We start from the raw sequence: 21,271 nt of genomic DNA, 5'->3' as shown, positions 1-21,271 counted from the left end.
GCTAAACTTTAGCTCCACAAATAGGAGCTGGCTGGGGCTGATGGAAGTTGGAAGGACTCGTCTTCATTTGAGATTTTAAGGCAGGGGTTGGATGGTAACCTGTGGGGGATTCTTTAGTTGTGATTCCTGCAATGCAAGGGGTTGGACTAGATAATAATAATAATAATAATAATAATAATAATAATAATAATAATAATAAATTATATTTATACCCCGCCCTCCCCGGCCAGAGCCGGGCTCAGGGCAGCTAACACCAGTAAAATTACAATAGAAACATAATGGGGGGGGGGACCAATTTAAAATACAAGTTAAAATGCAATTTAAAAAGCAGCCTCATTTTAAAAGTAGCCCATAAATCAAAACCGTAAGGGGAGGGAAGACATAAGGGTCAGACTGAGTCCAAACCTGAAATATACTCAGAGTTGAGTGTGGATTTCATGCTCTTTATTCAGCTCACAGTAGTGAGGAATGCCAGTTCCCCCGAAGTGTCTGCTTTATATACATTATTTACACAATGGGCCCCGCGTGATTAGCTAATTCCGGGATTCTCCTGTAGGCCAATCAGGTTGCGGATTTACTTCCACCTGGAGCTGGATTGGGTGGCTCCTGCAGACCAATCAGACTACTGCATTTTGGATCCTATTGTTCTAGGACCAATCAGACTGCTGCATTTTGGATCCTATTCAACTCAGTACATAACAAAACCAAAGGCCAGGCAGAACAGATGGTCAGCCCCTTCCAACTCTTCTATGATTCTGAAGGCCACAGATCCCCTCCCTTCCTTGATTTAAACCCGTTTCCCACCACCCACAAAGGCCAAAAAGCAGCCTGGGTGCTATATGGCTTGGGGAAACAACCCAGGAGGATAGGATTGAGAACCTTTCTTCACCCGCTGTTTTATCTCAGTATATTCCCAGCTGCAGTTCAGTGTTTTTAAAAGTTGGGAGGTGGAGTCTTGCATTTTGTTCCTCTGAGTGGGTAGGGTTAATGGCACATTCCGAGACACCGTCTTCCAGAAATATATCCAGATATAGACTCAACTGTTTCTGTAGAGGAACTTTGAAAGTTCCCATTGGTGAGCTGTTTTGGAGCAACGGCTCCAGTTATGTAAAAGTTTACGAGATTACGAAAGACAAAAGAGTTCCTGCTGGCTCAGGGAAAATGTATTTCTGAGACTCTATTGCAATTTAGGTTGAAAGCTCAGTCAGGTTACTGGTGCAGTTACCTTCTTACATAAGATGGGTGGTGGCGGCAGGCATTTTTTCAGCAGCATGGACGATCTGAATGTGAATTCGCTGCGTTCAGGCTAACTGTACTTTTCCTCTTCTGAGTAGGTTGGCCATTAGAGCAGACAGTCCTATCTCTGGCGGACTCCTCTGTCTGAAGGGCTGTCCAGCACAGTACATTTGTAGGGTTGCCATATGTCCTCTTTTTCCAGGACACATCCTCTTTTTCATGGGTAGCGTCATCAAGCAATCCATAAAAGTAAAGCTAAAGGTAAAGGGACCCCTGACCATTAGGTCCAGTCGTGGCTTACTCTGGGGTTGCGGCGCTCATCTCGCTTTATTGGCCGAGGGAGCCAGTGTACAGCTCCTGGGTCATGTGGCCAGCATGACTAAGCCGCTTCTGGCGAACCAGAGCAGTGCACGGAAACGCCGTTTACCCTCCCTCCGGAGCGGTACCTATTTATCTACTTGCACTTTGATGTGCTTTCAAACTGTTAGGTTGGCAGGAGAAGGGACCGAGCAACGGGAGCTCACCCCATCGCGGGGATTCGAACCACTGACCTTCTGATCAGCAAGTCCTAGGCTCTGTGGTTTAACCCACAGCGCCACCTACGTCCCAGGCCAAGCGATCCATAGAAGTCGGCAAATGTGTCCTCTTTTTGCTCTTCAAAACATGGCAACCCTAGATGTGACAAGGGGAACCTTTGGCCCTTTGGGGGTTGCTGAGCTACAACTCCCATCACCCCTGGCCATTGGCCATGTTTGCTGGGGATGATGGGAGTTGTAGTTCAGCAACATCTCAAGGCATAGGTGCCAACTCCCTAGGGACCTTCTCCATGAAGGGACTGTGCATCCACAGATTTCAGGGTCATGTGGCCATGCACACTGCATGGCACCCATGGCCCCGGACACCCATGGTTGTGGGGCCAAGCCGGCACTCCTGTCTCAAAGGTCAAAGATTCTCCACACCTGAAGTTCCCTCTCAGTCGCTGGAGCAGTTTGTATTTATTTATTTATTTCATTTTTGGAATTATTGGATCATGCGGAATTGGCAAAGTTAACAGCCAAAATAAGAGAACCTAATTGTTTTGTGGAAGAATGGAAGCCTTTTTTTGGGGGGGGGGGGATTACTTAAATAAATGCTATATTCTGAATTTGTGAGCAGGATTCAAACTATGAACAGAAGGAATTTGAGATTTTGTATTGTTGTTATGGTATAAGATACAGAAGACAGGGTGCAGCAAGGGGGAGAAATAAAAAAAACACCACGGAAAATGGGGTGGGAAGTTGAGAACATGAAAGAAAAAAATATTATATATTGGAGTGTCTATGTCACGCTTTGGAAAATTTAATAAAATATAACTGAAAAAGAAAGAAAGAAAAGAAAACCACTCAGAAAGGCTTGCTGAAAGGGGAGAGTTTTTTATTTTAAAAAAATCCTTTTAAACAAACAAACAAAAAATACTTTTGCGGCTAAGGAATGGCTAACCATATGAATGTTCTTGGGGGCAAGGGACGATTTTGACTCCTGAGCCAATGTCTGATTTGTTGCTATATGTGTCTGTCATTATTGTCCCTCCCTTCCCACCTGGAGAAGCTGATGAATGGAAAGCCCAGGATGTTCACAGAAACATCACAGACATCTTGGCAACAGTGGGGGCCTCTGGGGAGGGAAGGAAATGTCTTATTTAGGCACCGACTGCCCCAGAAATCTGACTCAGGATTTCCCAGCATGTAACTTTGGTCAAGCTGTTTATGGGTGTAGTTCTCCTGCCCATCACCTCCAGTCTGCGAAGCTAAGGTGACAGGACCTGTCTCACTGGCGCCATCTTGGCAGTTTTCTCATATCACGAAGGGTGTGAAAAACTAGGGCAGTAAAAGACTTTTACGGCACGGTCCTAGCCATTTCTACTCAGAAGCAAGCCCCATTCAGTTCAATTGGATTTTCTTCCAGGTGAATGAGTAGAGGATGACAACTGTAGTCAGCTGTATCCCTTTTTAACAGGGATACAGCTCGGTCCTAATCATGTCTACTCAGAGAAGCTGGTCCTGTTGAATTAAATGAGGTTCCTTTCAGGCAAGAGCCTTGCATACATGGTGCGACACCTCAGTAAAAGTGTTTCTGAGGTTCCCGAATGAAGTCTGATAATAATACTTAAGGAGAAAATGCATCCTCCTTTGCTAAGGGAAATTAAAATCTCCCAGTCACCATAAAAGTGACATGGATGCCTGTTGCTTTGAGGTGCTTGAGTTAAAAAAAAATGTGCGTGGGACCAAACTGCATTGAAACTGTGCTCCAATGTATTCCATTTTATGTATGCTATATTACATAAATAGTATATGATAGGATTTAGGTCAAAACAACATCTTTGATCAACAATTCATGGGTAATTGGCAAAAGGAACAGAGTATATTTACACTGGGGGGGGGCAGTGGTGAGAGAGAGACAGAAATAACCAATATACTTAACAGAAAACTACTGCTCTACTGCTCTTGAAAACCATCTAGAAGCTGGTTTGGGTAAGGCTGTCATATGTCCAGATTTTTGTGGGAGCAATTCCTGAAAGGCAGTGCTTTGTCCTGGATCTTAGGCAAGTTAATAAAAAAATCATGTTTTGAAGGGGGGAAGAAGCTCAACAACTTTCGGGGGGGGGGGTGTCCTAGTTTTTACTTTTTGAAATATGGCAGCCCTGGTACTATTACAGTGGTGCCCCGCAAGACGAATGCCTCGCAAGACGAAAAACCTGCTAGACGAAAGGGTTTTCCATTTTTCGAGGCACTTCACAAGACGAATTTCTCTATGGGCTTGCTTCGCAAAATGAAAATGTCTTGCGAGTCTTGCGATTTTTTTCGCTCCCCCCCTTTTTCTAAGCCGCTAAGCCACTAATAGCCACTTAGCCGCTTTGCCGCTAATAGCCGCTAATAGCGCTAATCCGCTAAGCCACTAATAGGGTTGCTTCGCAAGATGAAAAAACCACAAGACGAAGAGACTCGCGGAACGGATTCTTTTCATCTTGCGAGGCACCACTGTACTTCCCTTGGTCTGGAGAATACACTTCTGCTGATGCAACCTAGAATACCATTATCCTTTTTTTCACTAATGGGACTGGTTGGTTGAATCTGGCAGTTTTAGGCCCTCCAGATGTTGCTGGACTTCAGCTCCCATCATCCTTGACGTCAAACTATGCTGGCTGGAACTGATGGGGGTTGGAGTGAAACAACCTCTGGAGGGCCACACTCTCCCTACCCCTGCCATAGAAGGACCCAGGGGGGTCTGACCCTGTATAAGGTAGCTTCCTGCGCCAACACTAAAGCAAAAGAATCAGCTGTTGCTTATTTTCATTCTGCTTGGCTGTTTGCGCTACTCTTGTTTGTTGCATATTGACATGGCATATTGACTAGCTTAAATGAGTGTTGAAAAACAACCTGCCTCTTGGCAAATCCTGACGCTTTGCCTTGAGCAGAGCTCAGTAGTCGCTTACTCTTCCTGATGATTTGCAAGTGGTGATTTGTAGGTGCAATCGCTTTGAGCTGTAATTGATTGGATTGATTTTGCTGTTGCAGATGCCTGAGAGCCCCCCGCCCCCAGATTCCCAAGCTTTCTTGGACCACTCTGCTTCCCATGCAGTAACAGCAAAGCCTATTTTTATGGCCAGGATAACTAAGGCTGCCATAAATAGCCTCTGAGCATCACTCCCTTTTTTCCCTTCTTTTTTTTCTGCTTGAAAGCAAATAGTTCTTGCAGGGCTCCTGTTGATGGATAGGGAGCCTTTTAAGTTAATTAAGGGTGCATCCATGAGGCTCTTACTTTCTCAATTAGGGGCACTTAAGCAACTCAGATCATTGCTGCTTTTCCTGCTATCTTCCTTGGTGCACGCTTTATTCCCTGCACTGTGGTTGCCTGCATTGGTCCTAAAAAGTTAAAGGCAAAGGGACCCCTGACCATTAGGTCCATTCGCAGACAACTCTGGGGTTGTGGTGCTCATCTCGCTTTATTGGCCAAGGGAGCCGGTGTACAGCTTCCGGGTCATGTGGCCAGCATGACTAAGCCACTTCTGGCGAACCAGAGCAGCACACAGAAATGCCGTTTACCTTCCCACTGGAGCAGTACCTATTTATCTACTTGCACTTTGACGTGCTTTCGAACTGCTAGGTTGGCAGGAGCAGGGACTGAGCAATGGGAGCTCACCCCGTTGTGGGGATTCGAACCGCTGACCTTCTGATTGGCAAGTCCTAGGCTCTGTGGTTTAAAACACAGCGCCACCTGACTGCTTTATATGGTCAGGGGGAAAGCAGGCAGTCTTGGACTATATGCCAATGCAGAATGCAGGTGGGGATGTGGGATGCATGACTGAGTATTCCGCAGCATTAAAAAGAAGAAAAGCCTATTTTCCTCAGCAAAGCTAGCTAGCTTGCCTGCACAGTGATGCTAGCATGCCTGCTTCCTGAGATGCTAGTTTTCAGGCAGGGGGTGGCTGGGAGGAGAAGAATTGTTTTCTTTTCTTCAATGTATCATAGCGTAGGGTTACATTCAACAAGATCATAGTGTGAAGTGCTCCTTATTTTATTATTTATTCATTAACAGCATTTATCCGCCACCCCTAGCAGTTTCCCTGCTTACGGTAACATGCAACTGCAAACAAACAAACAAGTCCTAACTGAGCCCATAGAAGGCAATTGCAAGAACTGTCTGACAGTAAGTGCTGTTCGACAGTGGAATGAATGGGTTCCCACGATGGATGGTTGTGGACTCTCTCTCCTTGGAGGTTTTTAAGCAGAGGTCGCATAGCTCTTGGTCATGGATACTTTACAGTGGTAACTCAGGTTACATATGCTTCAGGTTACAGACTCCTCTAACCCAGAAATAGTACCTCGGGTTAAGAACTTTGCTTCAGTTTCAGGTTAAGAACGGACCTCCAGAACGAATTAAGTACTTAACCCGAGGTACCACTGTAGTTCATATTCCTGCATTGCAGGGGCTTGGACAATGGTTCTCGGGTGTCCCTTCCAAGTCTATGGTTCTGTGATTCTCTGTCTTCCATCCAGGGCATGATCCGTTAAGTTGTGGGTGAACATATCAGACGACACAGCGATTCTTCAAACAGCTCTTGTTTATTCACAGGCCAGAACAGAACTGAACTGAAGGGTTCAGCCAGCCTGCTTATATAGAGCTCCACTAGAATGCAACAGTAACCATTTTCTTTAACTATCCAATCACTGAACGTCACTTTCGATCCCTTATTTGCATATGTGGACCTGAACTATCTACAGTATCCCCCTGCTGGCCCAGGGTGAGAACTTCAGTACATAACATGATCAAAGTCCAGCCAGACAAAAACAGTCTACAAAGATGTGAAACGAGTACAATGACGGGTATGGTTCGGGAGAGCCTATGTGGTTGGGAAGGGTGGGGGGACGTTGCCTGGGCAAAGTCCCAAGGGCCAAGTAGAGAAACCTTCTTTGGCCCTTGCGCTTGAGGTTCCCCACTCCTGTCCTAACACATCCCTTCCCGGTAATATGTGAATCGGTCCTGAGCTTGCTGGATTTCGTTGTCTCTGCTCTGAGCTTCTGCGGGCTGAAGCTTCCCACTCACATCTTAGACATTGAAAGAGACTCAAGACCTTGCAGTACTGCTGCTGCTGCGCACATCAGCCGATCTCCACAGATTCTCCTTCCCACGCCTGACGGAAATCAATCCAGGGAAAGCTGTTTGCTAACATCACCTTGTCGAGCCCTCGACTGTTGATGTTACGGCTGATTATTCCTCTCTGCCAGGGCTGGATTCAGCATGTGTGTTTTACTCTTCTCCAGAGGAAGTGGAGGACTTGCTTTGGAAAAATGCGACCTTTCCCTCCTCTGGGCTGGGCTTCGCCCTTTGAAAGCGCAACCAGCTATATCGCATGCTGCGCCCTTATAAATTGGAGAGAAAATTGTAAACTTCACACTTGTTGTGGTATTCTTAATAATGCCATTTGGTTGCCATAGAAACGTATTTTCCGAGCATTTTCTGGAGAGCATAGGGGGAGAGGAGGCAATGGGAAGAAGAAGACAGGTTTGGCTTAGGTCAGATCTGAAGGATGAACTTGGCACGTCAGTCTACTAAATCATACTCAGAGTAAACCCATTGAAATCAATTGACAATCTAGTTTTAAGAACATTAAGAAGAGCCCGCTAGATCAGGCCAGTGGACCATGTAGTCTAGCTTCCTGTTCTCAGTGTGGCTGTCTGTGGCAAACCCACCAGCAGGATCCGACCACAAGAACACACTCTCCTGTGGTTTCCAGCAAGTGGTATTTCTTAGTAGGGCCTTCTTGGTGGTGGTGCCTGCCCTGTGGAACCCCCTCCCATCAGATGTCAAGGAAATAAACAACTATCTGACTTTTAGAAGACACCTGAGGGCATCGAAAATGTTCGATGTTTTATCGTGTTTTTAATATTCTGTTGGGAGCCGTCCAGAGTGGCTAGGGAAACCCAGCCAGATGGGCGGGGTATAAATTATTATTGTTACAGTTGTACCTCCGCTCATGTATCCCTTCGGTTATGTAAACTTCGAGATAAGTAAGCTGCAAACCCAGAAGTATATTTCCGGGTTTTTGCCATGCGTGCATGCCCAGAAGCGTTCTACTGCCGCGCGCATGTCCCTCTAGTTGCGGATACCTCGGGATCCGACCAGAGCTCCGGAACGGATCCTGTCTGCAACCGGAGGTACCACTGTATTATTATTATTATTATTATTATTATTATTATTATTATTATTATTATTTCTGGACCAGAGACCCACCTCTGATTCCCCGGCTGCAACATGGGACCCACTTTTGATTCATACTTAATACAGTAGTACCTCTGGTTACGAACTTTATTCGTTCAGGAGGTCCGTTCTCAACTCAAAACCGTTCTTAACCTGAGGTGCACTTTCGCTAATGGGGCCTTCTGCTGTGCACACGCCTCTGGTGCACGATTTCCGCTCGCATCCCGGGGCAAAGTTCACAACCAGGAGCACCTACTTCTGGGTTAGCGGAGTTCACAACCTGAAGCGTTCACAAGGAGGACGGTTCGTAACCAGAGATATTACTATAGTGCTAATAATGCACATTATTCATCTTGAAGTGGCAATTCACAGAGCAGTATGCCCAGTGTTACTTCAGCATTACTACTGAAGGAATACTAGCCCTGCAATGTGGCAAGAGAAAGACATAAGTATTTGGCCAGAAATGTGTAAAGGTAAAGGGACCCCTGGCCATTAGGTCCAGTTGTGACTGACTCTGGGGTTGCGGCGCTCATCTCGCTTTATTGGCCGAGGGAGCCGGCGTACAGCTTCCGGGTCATGTGGCCAGAATGACTAAGCTGCTTTTGGCGAACCAGAGCAGTGCACAGAAACACAGTTTACCTTCCCGCTGGAGCGGTACCTATTTATCTACTTGCATTTTGACGTGCTTTTGAACTGCTAGGTTGGCAGGAGCAGGGAGCGAGCAACGGGAGCTCACCCCGTCACAGGGATTCAAACCGCCGACCTTCTGATCGGCAAGTCCTAGGCTCTGTGATTTAACCCACAGCGCCACCCGCGTCCCTATGTGTATCTTATTTTAAAAAAGCTCCTGCCTTTCTCCCATCATGTTGCAGCACTTGTGGAAATCTGTAAAATGAGCATCTCATCAAAATAATGTCTTCTAGTCCAGATACACATGTAGTGCTCCTTTGGTCTGGTCAGCCTAAGATGGAATCCAGCCTGGTAGCAACAGCTGTGTTATGGCACGTCTGATGTGGCCTTGTGCATCCCCATAGGTTGAGGACCTATGCGCAAAACCACAACCTGCCTACAAATTTCCACCATAGAAATGAGTTGTGCGTACACCAAGAATACAAGAGTCAACAATCTCTGGTTTAAATAAGAAATGGAATGAATGAATGAATGAGTCATAATAATGATACACTGCTTTTGTATTTTCCATTAAGGCCTTAATGGATTTCATAAACCCAGTTGCGGGATCAAAATGGAAGGGGATGGGGAACGAGAGAGTGGGTGGAATTCAGTGTTGTGTTTCAGCTTGCCAGACGGTAGTTATCTCCCGCTGGGACTACTGCAATGTGCTCTACGTGGGGCTACCTTTGAAGGTGACCCGGAAATTGCAATTAATCCAGAATGCGGCAGCTAGATTGGTGACTGGGAGCAGCCACTGGGACCACATAACACCGGTCCTGAGAGATCTGCATTGGCTCCCAGTACGTTTCCGAGCACAATTCAAAGTGTTGGTGCTGACCTTTAAAGCCCTAACGGCCTCGGCCCAGTATACCTGAAGGAGCATCTCCACCCCCATCATTCAGCCTGGCCACTGAGATCCAGCACCGAGGGCCTTCTGGCGGTTCCTTTATTGCGTGAAGTGAGGTTACAGGGATCCAGACGGAGGGCCTTCTCGGTAGTGGCACCCGCCCTGTGGAACACCCTCCCTTCAGATGTCAAGGAAATAAGCAGCTATCTTATTTTTAAAAGACATCTGAAGGCAGCCCTGTTTAAGGAAGTTTTTAATATTTAATGCTGTATTGTTTTTAACTCTCGACTGGAAGCCACTCAGAGTGGCTGGGGAAACTCAGCCAGATGGGCGGGGTATAAATAATAAATTATTATAATATTATTATTATCAATCCCACCGTCCTCCCCACTCTAGTACTGTTCTGGGGCTTCATCAGCCTAATTTCAGGAAGCACACAAGGAGAAGAAAGGAAGGGGAAGCCCTATTGTGCAAACTCAGTTTCTCTGACGGCACCAGGTCCCCTGGCAGACCAACTCTGTGTTGCAAAGATGTTTGCAGATGTGACATGAAGGTTAGCAACATCAACCCCGTCTAGTGGAAATCCCTTGTAGACAACTGCAGTGCCTAGAGAGAGACAGTCAGATCATTCATTCACAGCAATGACCAGAGGAGGAATGACGGCCGGGAGGAGTGCAGAGAGAAGAAATTCTGTGCTGCATCTGCGACAGTGCAACCAGATGCCTTCAGCTGCCCCAGCTGCAACAAAACATGTCTCTCCCACATCGGTCTCTACAGCCACAACAGGCACTGTAACCTTCCAGCAGTTTGACTTCACCCCCAAAGGCACACTCCTCCAGTGTGGTGTGGAGCCAGTGTGGTGTAGTGGTTAAGAGCGGTAGACTCGTAATCTGGTGAACCGGGTTCGCGTCTCCATTCCTCCACATGCAGCTGCTGGGGGACCTTGGGCTAGTCACACTTCTCTGAAGTCTCTCAGCCCCACTCACCTCACAGAGTGTTTGTTGTGGGAGAGGAAGGGAAAGGAGAATGTTAGCCGCTTTGAGACTCCTTCGGGTAGTGATAAAGCGGGATATCAAATCCAAACTCTTCTATTGTCTCCTGAGACAGAAAGATGCCAACAGTTCTGCTGTCAGAGCTCATAGGGCGAATCCTGCCCAGTGTCTTTCTTGGGGAAGGCTTGCTTTGTGGGCAGGAGTCATGAGGTTAAATCAGCACCACTTCCACGAAGGGCTGGGAATGTCCCCAATGTTCCTACTAAAGGATATTGTTTCTAGGAGTTTAAAGATTATGCGTGGGATGGATAATTCCCAGCCTTGCATTAGGGGAATTGAAAGCTGCGCATGGCGTGATGCTTTTAAAAGATTCTGTGAGATCATGGATGTTTGCAGAAATGTTTGTAAATCTGATAAAGAACATTTTCCCGGCAAAGCAGATGCCGTTCCTGCCTAGGGCTGCTCTTTACCAATCTAATTTGTGCCGCACACTCTCTGCATAGGCGGGTGCGATATACACAAGCCAATATCTGTGCCAAACCCTCAGTGACAGAACAAGTCTGGGTGGGGAAACCCAACAGAATTATTTCAAGGAAAGCTTTGAGACCAGTTCTCTTGTCATTGGTTATTACCTGTATCCCAGTGCTATTCCAAGGCAGGGATGTGGACCTCCAGATGTTGATAGACTACAAGTCCCATGGACCCTGGACCATTGGCCTTATGCTGGCTGAAGTCTAGTAACATCTGGAGGGTGATGGGTTTTCAAGCTCTGCTGTAAGGAGCTGAAGGCAGCTTATAACACCACACATTCAAAGCACGTTTAAAGCACATTCTCCACTCCCCAGAAAAAAATCCATGGGCTTTCTTTAGATCTGAAGGGTTGTATTCAACTAACTCCCCCCCCCCCATTTTTTTATTCATTTTATAACACAAATAAAGAACACAAACAGAAAAACAAACAAATTCTTGTCATATCCTTATTTTGTATTCAACTAACTTGTACTCAGAGTAGACCTGTTAAAATAAATGGCAGCAACTACGTAGCTAGGGCCATTAATTCTGGTGTGTCTGCTCTGAGTAAAAGTTAGCTGAATGCAACCCAAAGTAATTGACATTCTCAGCCTTAGCAAAACACAATCTCTTCCTAGAACCCTTTTTCTGCAAAGCCATCAGCCGTGACCTCATTAGCAGCCCTGCCTCTGTTTCCTCTTTGTCTGCTTGGCAAAGGTGCCTCAGGCCCAGCCTGTCTAAGTAAGTAAGTAAGTAAGTAAGTAAAATAAAGTAAGTAAATAAGTAAGTAAAATAAGTAAGTAAAATAAAGAAAGTAAGTAAGTAAAATAAAGTAGGTAAGTAAGTAAAATAAAGTAAGTAGGTAAGTAAAATAAAGTAAGTAAGTAAAATAAATAAATATCTGCATGATGTAATGGTTTGGCTTCCCTGACAAAGCCTGCAGGCTTGCAGCCAAGAGTCAGGCTGAAGCGCCGTGCTTTGGGATGATTTACTGCTGAACCTTGAATTCAGTGGAAGCTCTGCCCGGTTATTATGCCCGCAATGTATTAGGCCAGACACACTTTCAAGGGGGAAAAGCTCAGGATGGACAGCTCGTAATGCAGAGCCCATTAGCCAAGTGTGACAGGGCCTTTGGCTAGAGTGTTTAGGGATTCGGCAATCTCACAAGGCGCAAGGACAGGAGATTTAAAAGGCAGCTGAACCTTCGTCAGTTCGACCTGCTTGCAGTCAAACGATGGCCGCAGCCATAAATTTTCTCTGTAGCTGAAGAATTGGCCGGAGAGGTGGAAATGCTGGAAAGGAGATACATGACTGGGTTCCCCTTGAGGAGATGGACTGTTGCCTCTATGAAACACTTTCCATCAGTTTCTGTCATTGTCAACAAGTGGTTGTTTTTTGCATCCATTTGTCTCGAGAGATAATGGAGTGCGCCTCTGGGGGTGAAGTCAAACTGCTGTGTTAGCAACACCAAAGTGACCTTCCTGGGGTGCAAGCCTGGGCAGTGTGTCTGGAGGTTCTGGGCTGCCCAGATGACAGGACCCCCTTCTCAGCCTCACTGATGTGGTCCAAAGGAAAGCAGAGCAATGTGTCTGGCACCAGCTTGGCTGCAGGAGTTGCCGGAAGGAGCCATACAAGGCACCACCCAACTGTCTTAGGGACTTCACTCCAGATTTACTCCTTAGACTTTTCTCCCAGTACGTTTCCGAGCACAATTCAAAGTGTTGGTGCTGACCTTTAAAGCCCTAAATGGCCTCGGTCCAGTATACCTGAAAGAGCGTCTCCACCCGTATCGTTCTGCCCGGACACTGAGATCCAGCGCTGAGGGCCTTCTGGCGGTTCCCTCGCTGCAAGATGCCAAGTTACAGGGAACCAGGCAGAGGACCTTCTCAATAGTGGCACCCACCCTGTGGAACGCCCTCCCACCAGATGTCAAAGAGAAAAATAACTACCAGACTTTTAGAAGATACCTGAAGGCAGCCCTGTTTAGGGAAGCTTTTAATGTTTAATAGGTTATTGTATTTTAATATGCTGTCAGAAGCTGTCCAGAGTGGCTGGGGAAACCCAGCCAGATGGGCGGGGTATAAATAATAAATTATTATTATTATTATTCCTCTGAAGATCCTGTAAGTGTGAGATAATTAAGTGTCCCTGGTGAAAACAGTCCCCCTCCTCAAGGGACTGAATCCAAAAGCCAGCCACAACCCATTGACTATGCTCCCTGAGAGTCTCATGTCCAGCCTCTGACTTATTGTTTGGCCTTGGGGAAGTGATAAATGGCATGGAGTTCTAACTCCCCAAAGGCTTCTACACTTAGAAGTGTGCTGAGTTCCAACAGTTAATTCCAGCGCTTCCCTAGCACCAGACATCCAGCTGGTGGCTGGGCACTTGCGAAGTGTTGTGCAGAGCGGGAAAAGCTTGTCCAAAATGGTCTCGTGGGCCAAATGGGGAGGAGGTTTGGTAAAAACTTTCTGACAGTAAGAGCTGTTTGACAGTGGAACAGTCTCCCTCAAGAGATTGTGGACTCTCCTTCTTTGGAGGTTTAGAAGCAGAGGTTAGATGGTCATCTGTCATGGATGCTTTAGTTGAGATTCCTTCCTACTCTACAATTGTATGGTTCTATGATTCTGTGATCCTGGCAGCCAGAAGCACTCAAGGGGCGTGTGAAGCAGGACCAGCAGGGGACGCTCATGGGTAGGCAGTGTGCCCTGAAAAGAGTCTCAAGGGCCAGATAGAAAGCCTTGGTGGGCCTCATGCAGCACCTTGGCCTGACCTTCACCCCCCCTGGTGCAAGGACTTGTGTGGCACCTAAAAACTGGCGACAGTGCTCAGCACGCGTCTCTCTTACAGTTCTGCTTGGGCCTGCTAAAATAGCTGTTGCATTTTTCACCCCCCTAGTTGGCCTCTGCTCATTTGGCACAGGAATGTGTTGCTAAACATAGCCTGCGATCAGTCAGCGCTGCAGAAATGCAGAGATCATTATCAGAGGCAGACTTCTAGTTGCATTCGCTTGAGGAGTCCACGCCAGAGCGACCTGGCTGTGCCGAGCTTTGGGAAAGCACTTCAAGATGCGGGCGTTTGAATCCATATGTTTTGTAATTCAGCTCCTGTTCCAGTTCAGCTATGGTAAAAAAACACACCAAAAAACCCAAGGCTTTGCTTCCGTTCCACTTCATGTCGCCTGCATTTTTGCTTCAACTTTTTCTCATAACAAGATTCTGTTATGAAACTGGACTGGGCTGGGAAGTCAGGTTTTATCAGCCTGTTGTTCTGCAAGGATGGATATATATATCCATATATATCCATATATATCCCAAACCCAGACCCTCTCCACAGATGAATTACTGACACCATCCAGTAGCCAATCCATGGTGGCACCTCCGGATGCTGCACCCCCCTGCAATCCCTACACAGATCTGGCTGACACAAGCCACAAAACCACAGCTCGCCCCTATACACGAAGCCAAGCCAAAGCACAACCAAGTGCAATACAGCCATCTTCTCAGGAAAACTCTTCACAAAGTTCAAGAGGTCAAGACACAAAGACTTTAGCAACTAATCCACACCTAATGACCCACCTAAGTGGTACTCAGGATATCACTCAAGAAATCACTCAAGGTATCTCTCAAGTAATTAAGGAACAAAAGAAGAAAAGGCACACTAGCCTGGGAACTTCCTCTCTGCCCAGAACATTGGAGGCTAGACACCACACCCCCTCTACAGTATTTATAGGAACTCAAACATTGAGATCCCGCTCTGTTCCAGTAACAAGAAGCCGAAAGCACCAGCCTGAAGATGACGAGTGAGACCTCGTCGAAACGTCGCCTAGACACCCCAACTTTTACACGGGAAGACACCCGAGGACACCAAAACCTGCATATATATATATATATATATATATATATATATATATATATTTGCTTTCGTATATATATATATATATATACACACACACACATACACACAGACACACACATTGTGGGTAGATTTGGGACTTAGCCATGCCTATCTCCAACACAGGATTGAAGCCTTAATGAGAGAGGTGGCATTTCATGGTTCGTTTTGATAAATCCTGGCCTGGCACTCTGGGGAGAAGGAAGAACCATTGTTGGCACAGGGCGCCTAAATGGAGTCTAGGTGGCTGACATTTTTAGAGCAAAACTTTGGGGTGATTAATTTCCCACCAAAATCTGCAAGAAATGCCTCTCAGTTTCTAATTTGGTGTAATTAAAAAACAAAAAACCACCTTCGTACAACCTGAACAAACAGGGAACACCAGACCCTCCTAAAGGTAAAGGTAAAAGGGCCGCTGACCATTAGGTCCAGTCGTGGCTGACTCTGGGGTTGCGGCACTCATCTCATTTATTGGCCGAGGGAGTCGGCGTACAGCTTCCGGGTCATGTGGCCAGCATGACTAATCCATTTCTGGCGAACCAGAGCAGCGCATGGAAACACCATTTACCTTCCCGCCGGAGCGGTACCTATTTATCTACTTGCACTTTGACGTGCTTTCGAACGGCCAGGTTGGCAGGAGCTGGGACCGAGCAACGGGAGCTCACCCCATCACAGGGATTCGAACTGCCAACCTTCTGATCAGCAAGCCCTAGGCTCTGTGGTTTAACCCACAGCGCCACCCGGATCCCTCCTAAATATACCTAAATCTTAAAGTTTTACAGACAGCTTTGCAAAATAGCCAGAGACTTTCAAATGCATCTTACCATTACAGCCCCTTTGAGTTTTATGGTGCTGATAGGGAGGGAAAGTGGATTTGTGCTCCTTTTTCCTAACATGCTCCTACTTCTCATTGCTCACTCCCCTCACCTCAAGCACAGTCCTCCAGAGAGACAGCCATGTCTGGGGGAAAAACTGGAGAGATGCTAGCAGGCAGTATACACAATACTAAGGTGGTCTGGCTTGGTGTAAGGCAGTTTCTTATCTTTCTTTTCTTTTATTTCTGCAGTTCAGAGGGAGCCACAGAGAACCATGCAGAGCAGACCCAATCCATTTTGCTAGCTGAGGTAAAGCAGCAAATATTAACACCCCCCCTCCCAAGTCAAGGTGCAGAGATCAGATTATTTTGGCACCTGAACACAGAAAACCTCACAGATTCCTCTCCCCTTCCCTGCCAGTAAGAATACAACCATAAAAAACTAAATAAATAACAATTTGCTGCTCCTTCAGTGCGGCGGCTGGGCTTGTTATTGAAGACATAGTGTCTACATTGGTTAGAAGTTCTTTCTTTCTTTTGTATAGTCTTTGGTTCATCCTGATCATTGAATCATTGAATTGTAGAGTTGCATATGCAGGAATCTCAACCAAAGCATCCATGACCGATGGCCTTCCAACCTCTGCTTAAAAACCTCAATTGAAGGTGAGTCCACAACTACCCAAGGGAGTCCAGTCCACTGTCAAACCACTCTTAATGTCAGAAAGTTTTCCCAGCTCCCTCAACCATTCCTTATGAGGCTTGGTTTCCCGACCATTGATCATCTTGGTTGCCCTCCTGAATTACAAAAATACGGATTTGAAACTCAGCTACAGGTGGTACCTAACAACAAGAAAACTAGTGCTAATATGCCCAGGAACCTCACCAAAAAGCTGGAGAGGGTGCACCTCCACAGGCACATACCTCCACATGTGGTGGGAGTGCCCCAAAATCCAACTATTCTGGACAACAGCCATACGAGAAATATGTAAAGTAACTAAGCAAGTATTAGAAATCACCCCAGAATGGGCCCTACTAAACATCTTCCAAGACAATAATGCCCATTTACACCACAAAGAACTCATAACCCACCTACTTTCAGCAGCCAGAAACATCATAACCAGACACGGGAGAGACCTGTCAGGAGTAAGCATGGACCAATGGTACCAAATAGTATGGGACACAGCCTTACTAGAAAAATTAACCAATAAACTGAAACTGACATGGGGACAATTAGAAGAAGACGCCTTCACCCCGGTATCGCTCCCCTTTATCACATACACAGCCTAACAAGACAATGACAAAAATCCACCAACAGCATACAAATCAATATGGCTAACCTGTTCCAAAACACCCACCCCACTCACACATGAAAACAAAGATCACCACAGCCAATCACAAATAAACAACCACACCCTAAGCCAACCCCAACCTCTCTCACCACCAAAGGAACACAAATGAATAGCAGAGAACCTGCACAAGCGACGCTGACACAAAACCCCACATATATTAAGTAAAATAGAAACATCGCCACCTGACCCCACCCCCACTCACCTTTCCCCCCTCCACCTCTTTCCCCCTTTTCTTCCTAATGTCTCAACAAATGAAACTGATCTATATAAAATGTTACTTGGAAAAAAAGAGAGAGACATTGCACATACTTTTGTAAACCAAGAAAATCTTTAATAAAAATACATTTTAAAAAACCAAAACATATGGATTCAAACACCCACATCTTGAAGTGCTTTTCCAAAGTACAATGCTTACGTGGAACTTAAATTATATGTGGTCATTATTCAGCATTTGTTCTGATTTGCTTGTGGGGTGTTTATGCATCTTTCCATTAATCGTTAATTCATCTCCACTCCTTTCAGTGCATTTGACTGTCACTTTCCTAACTGCAAAAATGTCTTTTTTTAAAAAAAAATGGATTTGTTGCACTAGGGCAACCGAGGACTATTAATCTGCTTTAATTGCATGAATCACACCAACCTAAATTTCCCACAGAATACTGGCAGTCTGGTGGGCATGTCTACAGGAGCATGGCTCTCATGCAGAAAACCTGATGTTCAGAATTTACCACTATACCAAGTGGAGTAGAGATATAGAACATGGAGGTGACCCCAGAGATGGGAGAGCAATTCAGTTCCTCTACTCCATTGTGAAGCTCCTTCTAAACAAAGTCTATCCTTGGTCAGCAGTCATGCATCCAATCAGTAATAGCACAGAAAGGATCCTTCCTAGGAAGGGGGAGAAATATGATTCAGTTCATGTTTAAAGGCTAACCTATCTAATTCGCACTTTTCAAACCAATTCGCAAACCAAGACATACTGTAGCTACCCATAGAAAATTGCATTTCTGCAAATTTTGTAAATCACTTCTCCAGCCAAAGTTACTGATACAATGCATTTTTGCATGTTCTTTTCATTAGATGCATATATATTAGTGAAAAGAACATACAGAAATACATTACATTGCAAAAAATGTGTATATCAGGAAAATTGCACACAAATGTGTATATTAGGAGAATTTTGCAGTAAAGTGCTGATGAATTTTAATTATTAGTATTATTAGTATTTATTAAATGTGTATACCACCCTGTACCCTATACCCGCAGGTCTCAGGGTGGTTCACAGGATAAAATGAGGACCACAGGATTTTAATGAGGACCTCTTTTAAAAACATCACAAATGTCAGGGGCTCAGGAGCAGAGGCACAGGAGAGGGAGGAAATGGAGAGCGAGGAGGAGGAATCCGAGGGGGGCATAGGCAGTGACAGTGGTCAGAGGGATTCCACGAGCCTCTCCAGCAAATCGGAAGATTCACAGAAGGGAGCGCCGATGGCCAGGGCAAGGGGGGTGCCAAGGGGGAAACCCCAGAAGGAAGGGGCCAGCGGGGACTCCCAGAGCAGCAGTTGGAAATCAGGACCAGCTTCCCCACCAGAGCGCAGTGGGGGGGAGGAGTCCCAGGAATCGGGACCAGTGTTCTCACTACCAGCGAGAGGAGATGAGTCAGGATTGACCACGCCTCCATTGGAGAGTGGGGAAACGGTCAAGAGGAAGGTTACCGGCTGGGCGCGCGCGCCAAGTTCAAATGTACAGGTGAGCGGCACAGCAGGCAGCCCGGATAGGGAGCCAGGTCCTAAAGCCCGTCGGAAGGAGGGGGAAGACTCAGGGGGGTCAGCGTCAGAAGAGTCCAGAAAGGAGGAAACCCCAGGGAGCAGAAGGACCCAGAGGAGGAAGGAACAACGGAAGAGGTGGAGTAAGGCTAGAGTCTTAAACTGGTGTCTAGGAGGCGGAGACTCAGATGGAGCTTCGCCGGTCTAAGGTCTAGGACGTAGAGTTGCACGCTGCGGTTTGAAAATGGAAACTAATCTTCAATAAAGACTTTTATATGTTATTACTGACTAGCGTTGGTCCTCTGTGAGCTGGGACCTGGAGGCAACTCTGACAACAAACTATGTGGAAATGAAGAGAATTGAACTTAAGATTGGAAAAATGAGAAAGAGAAAACCCCAGTTTGACAGATTCACCAACTCCTAGGTGACCGTAACGATGTATTTTCTAATCCTGCATAACTAAATTTGTATTTTCTTTAGGTGTGTTAACCTTCGAGAAGGTAGGGTGTGGATAAAAGAAACCGCTGTAGCAAACTACTTCATTATCTATTTTTCACTTGCAGGAGGAGGGGCTATAACAAGTGAGGATTTGACAGACACAATGAAGACCGAATGGTGATGAAGGAAGGATGTGGGAAGAACTGAGCATGGCTGTTTGTGGCACCCAGTTGATGGGGAGTGAGATTCATTGGGAGGAAAGAACTTCCGTCTTTTATCACATCTTGTGACAGCGAAATGGAAAAATACACCCTGCATTTAAGAATGTGTGACAGAAGATTCACCAGAGCCTTGCAGAACTAGAAAAAAAATGCTGAGTCCACTTCATGGAGAATAAAGGTTTCTGGAGAACCTCTCCACCATTTGCTGTCTGAAGGTCCATGTTTAGGTAGCCAACTGAATATTAAAAGCATGTATATGTTGAAGCTTCACTTTCCCAAACTTAAAACAAAACAAGAAGGACGATATTTAAGAACTCTTGGAGTCCATTAGTTTATCAGCATATTGCAACGAAAACCATTTGCTAGATTGGCAACTTTATGCCTCTCCCCTATTTGCTTACCCGAACCGAAGAGAGTCAATATTTAAAGTTTGCAAGCTTGTTTCCAAGACTATTCTCGAATCCACTTTATGTACTTGTGTCTATTTTTCTTTTTAACCTCTGAACATTGACTTGAAAACCTTCTCCTGTACGATTATGGGCTCCAGGCAAGGAACTGCACAGATTCTCATTTGTGGTAACAATGTACTGTTTTTTATTAAACCGTATTGGTGACTGGGAGGCTGGGCTCCTCCGCTGCCATTTCATTGCAGAGACAAAGGCGGATCTGACCCCAACATGGCGGAGAAGTGCAATTACATCGCGAGCGTGTACGGCTATGACCTGGGCTGCCGTTTCATCAACTTCAGGCCCCTGGGCTTTGGAGTGAACGGGCTTGTGCTCTCAGCAGTCGACAGCAAGAGCTGTCGCAAGGTGGCCGTGAAGAAGATTGCGGTGAGCGATGCTCAGAGCATGAAGCACGCCTTCCGGGAGATCAAGATAATCCGCCGGCTGGACCATGACAACATCGTAAAGGTCTACGAAGTGTTGGGGCCCAAAGGAGCTGATCTCCAAGGGGATCTGTTCAAATTTAACATGGTGTACGTCATCCAGGAATATATGGAGACGGACCTGGCCCGTCTTCTGGAGCAAGGGCCTCTCTCTGAGGAACATGCCAAACTTTTCATGTACCAGTTGCTCAGAGGCCTGAAGTACATCCATTCAGCTAATGTCTTGCATAGGGACTTGAAGCCCGCCAACATCTTCATCAACACAGAGGATCTGGTGCTGAAGATCGGTGACTTTGGATTAGCTAGGGTCGTGGACCAACATTACTCACACAAGGTACGTCCCTCGATTTGTTTGGCCTGATAAAAAGCTGAGTGTTCTTTAAAATAACAGCATGCAGAAGTTTAAACAGATACTGTGGCATCTTCACAAGCTGTTCCAAACAAAGTTTCTCATAGAATGAAAGAGCAATATTGATGAGGCTGCGCATTCATGCTAAATTGGCTGGCTTCCCCTTGGAGGCCAAAAGGAATTGCCTTAGCATTGCCTGTGAAATCTCGCTGCGCTAATTGGATTACAAACAACCCGGTTATGTGGAGGGAGTCCACCCACACCACTTTCCAGATGTCAGGTAGCAAAAAACTTCAACCTAGAAACTAATTTGCAAGGTATGTACAGTGGTACCTTGGTTCTCAAACTTAATCTATTCCGGAAGTCCATTCCAAAACCAAGGCACCCTTTCCCATAGAACAGGCACCCCCAAATTCGGCCCTCCAGATGTTTTGGGACTACAATTCCCATCATCCCTGACCTCTGGTCCTGTTAGCTAGGGATGATGGGAGCTGTAGTCCCAAAACATCTGGAGGGCCGAGTTCGGGGGGTGCCTGACATAGAAAATAATGCAAAATGG

General features: G+C 46.0%; 1 protein-coding gene across 2 annotated transcripts in view; it reads left to right on the top strand.

Annotated features, from left to right (window-relative positions):
• The window catches only part of MAPK4 (mitogen-activated protein kinase 4), an 87,690-nt gene that overhangs the window by 25,521 nt on the left and 40,898 nt on the right, over nucleotides 1-21,271 (top strand). Inside the window, exons 2-3 of one of the 2 annotated variants that reach the window (XM_083702791.1) lie at nucleotides 15,953-16,120; nucleotides 19,379-20,697. In XM_083702791.1, coding sequence (XP_083558917.1) covers nucleotides 20,152-20,697 — 546 coding nt within the window. In that variant the 5' untranslated portion in view covers nucleotides 15,953-16,120; nucleotides 19,379-20,151. The remainder of the gene's footprint in view (nucleotides 1-15,952; nucleotides 16,121-19,378; nucleotides 20,698-21,271) is intronic. The other variant, XM_083702790.1, reaches the window with a different exon arrangement.

Source organism: Podarcis gaigeae (assembly GCF_964106915.1).
Source record: "Podarcis gaigeae genome assembly, chromosome: 11".
NCBI lineage: Eukaryota > Metazoa > Chordata > Lepidosauria > Squamata > Lacertidae > Podarcis > Podarcis gaigeae.
This window is presented reverse-complemented; position numbering and strand designations above follow the sequence as displayed.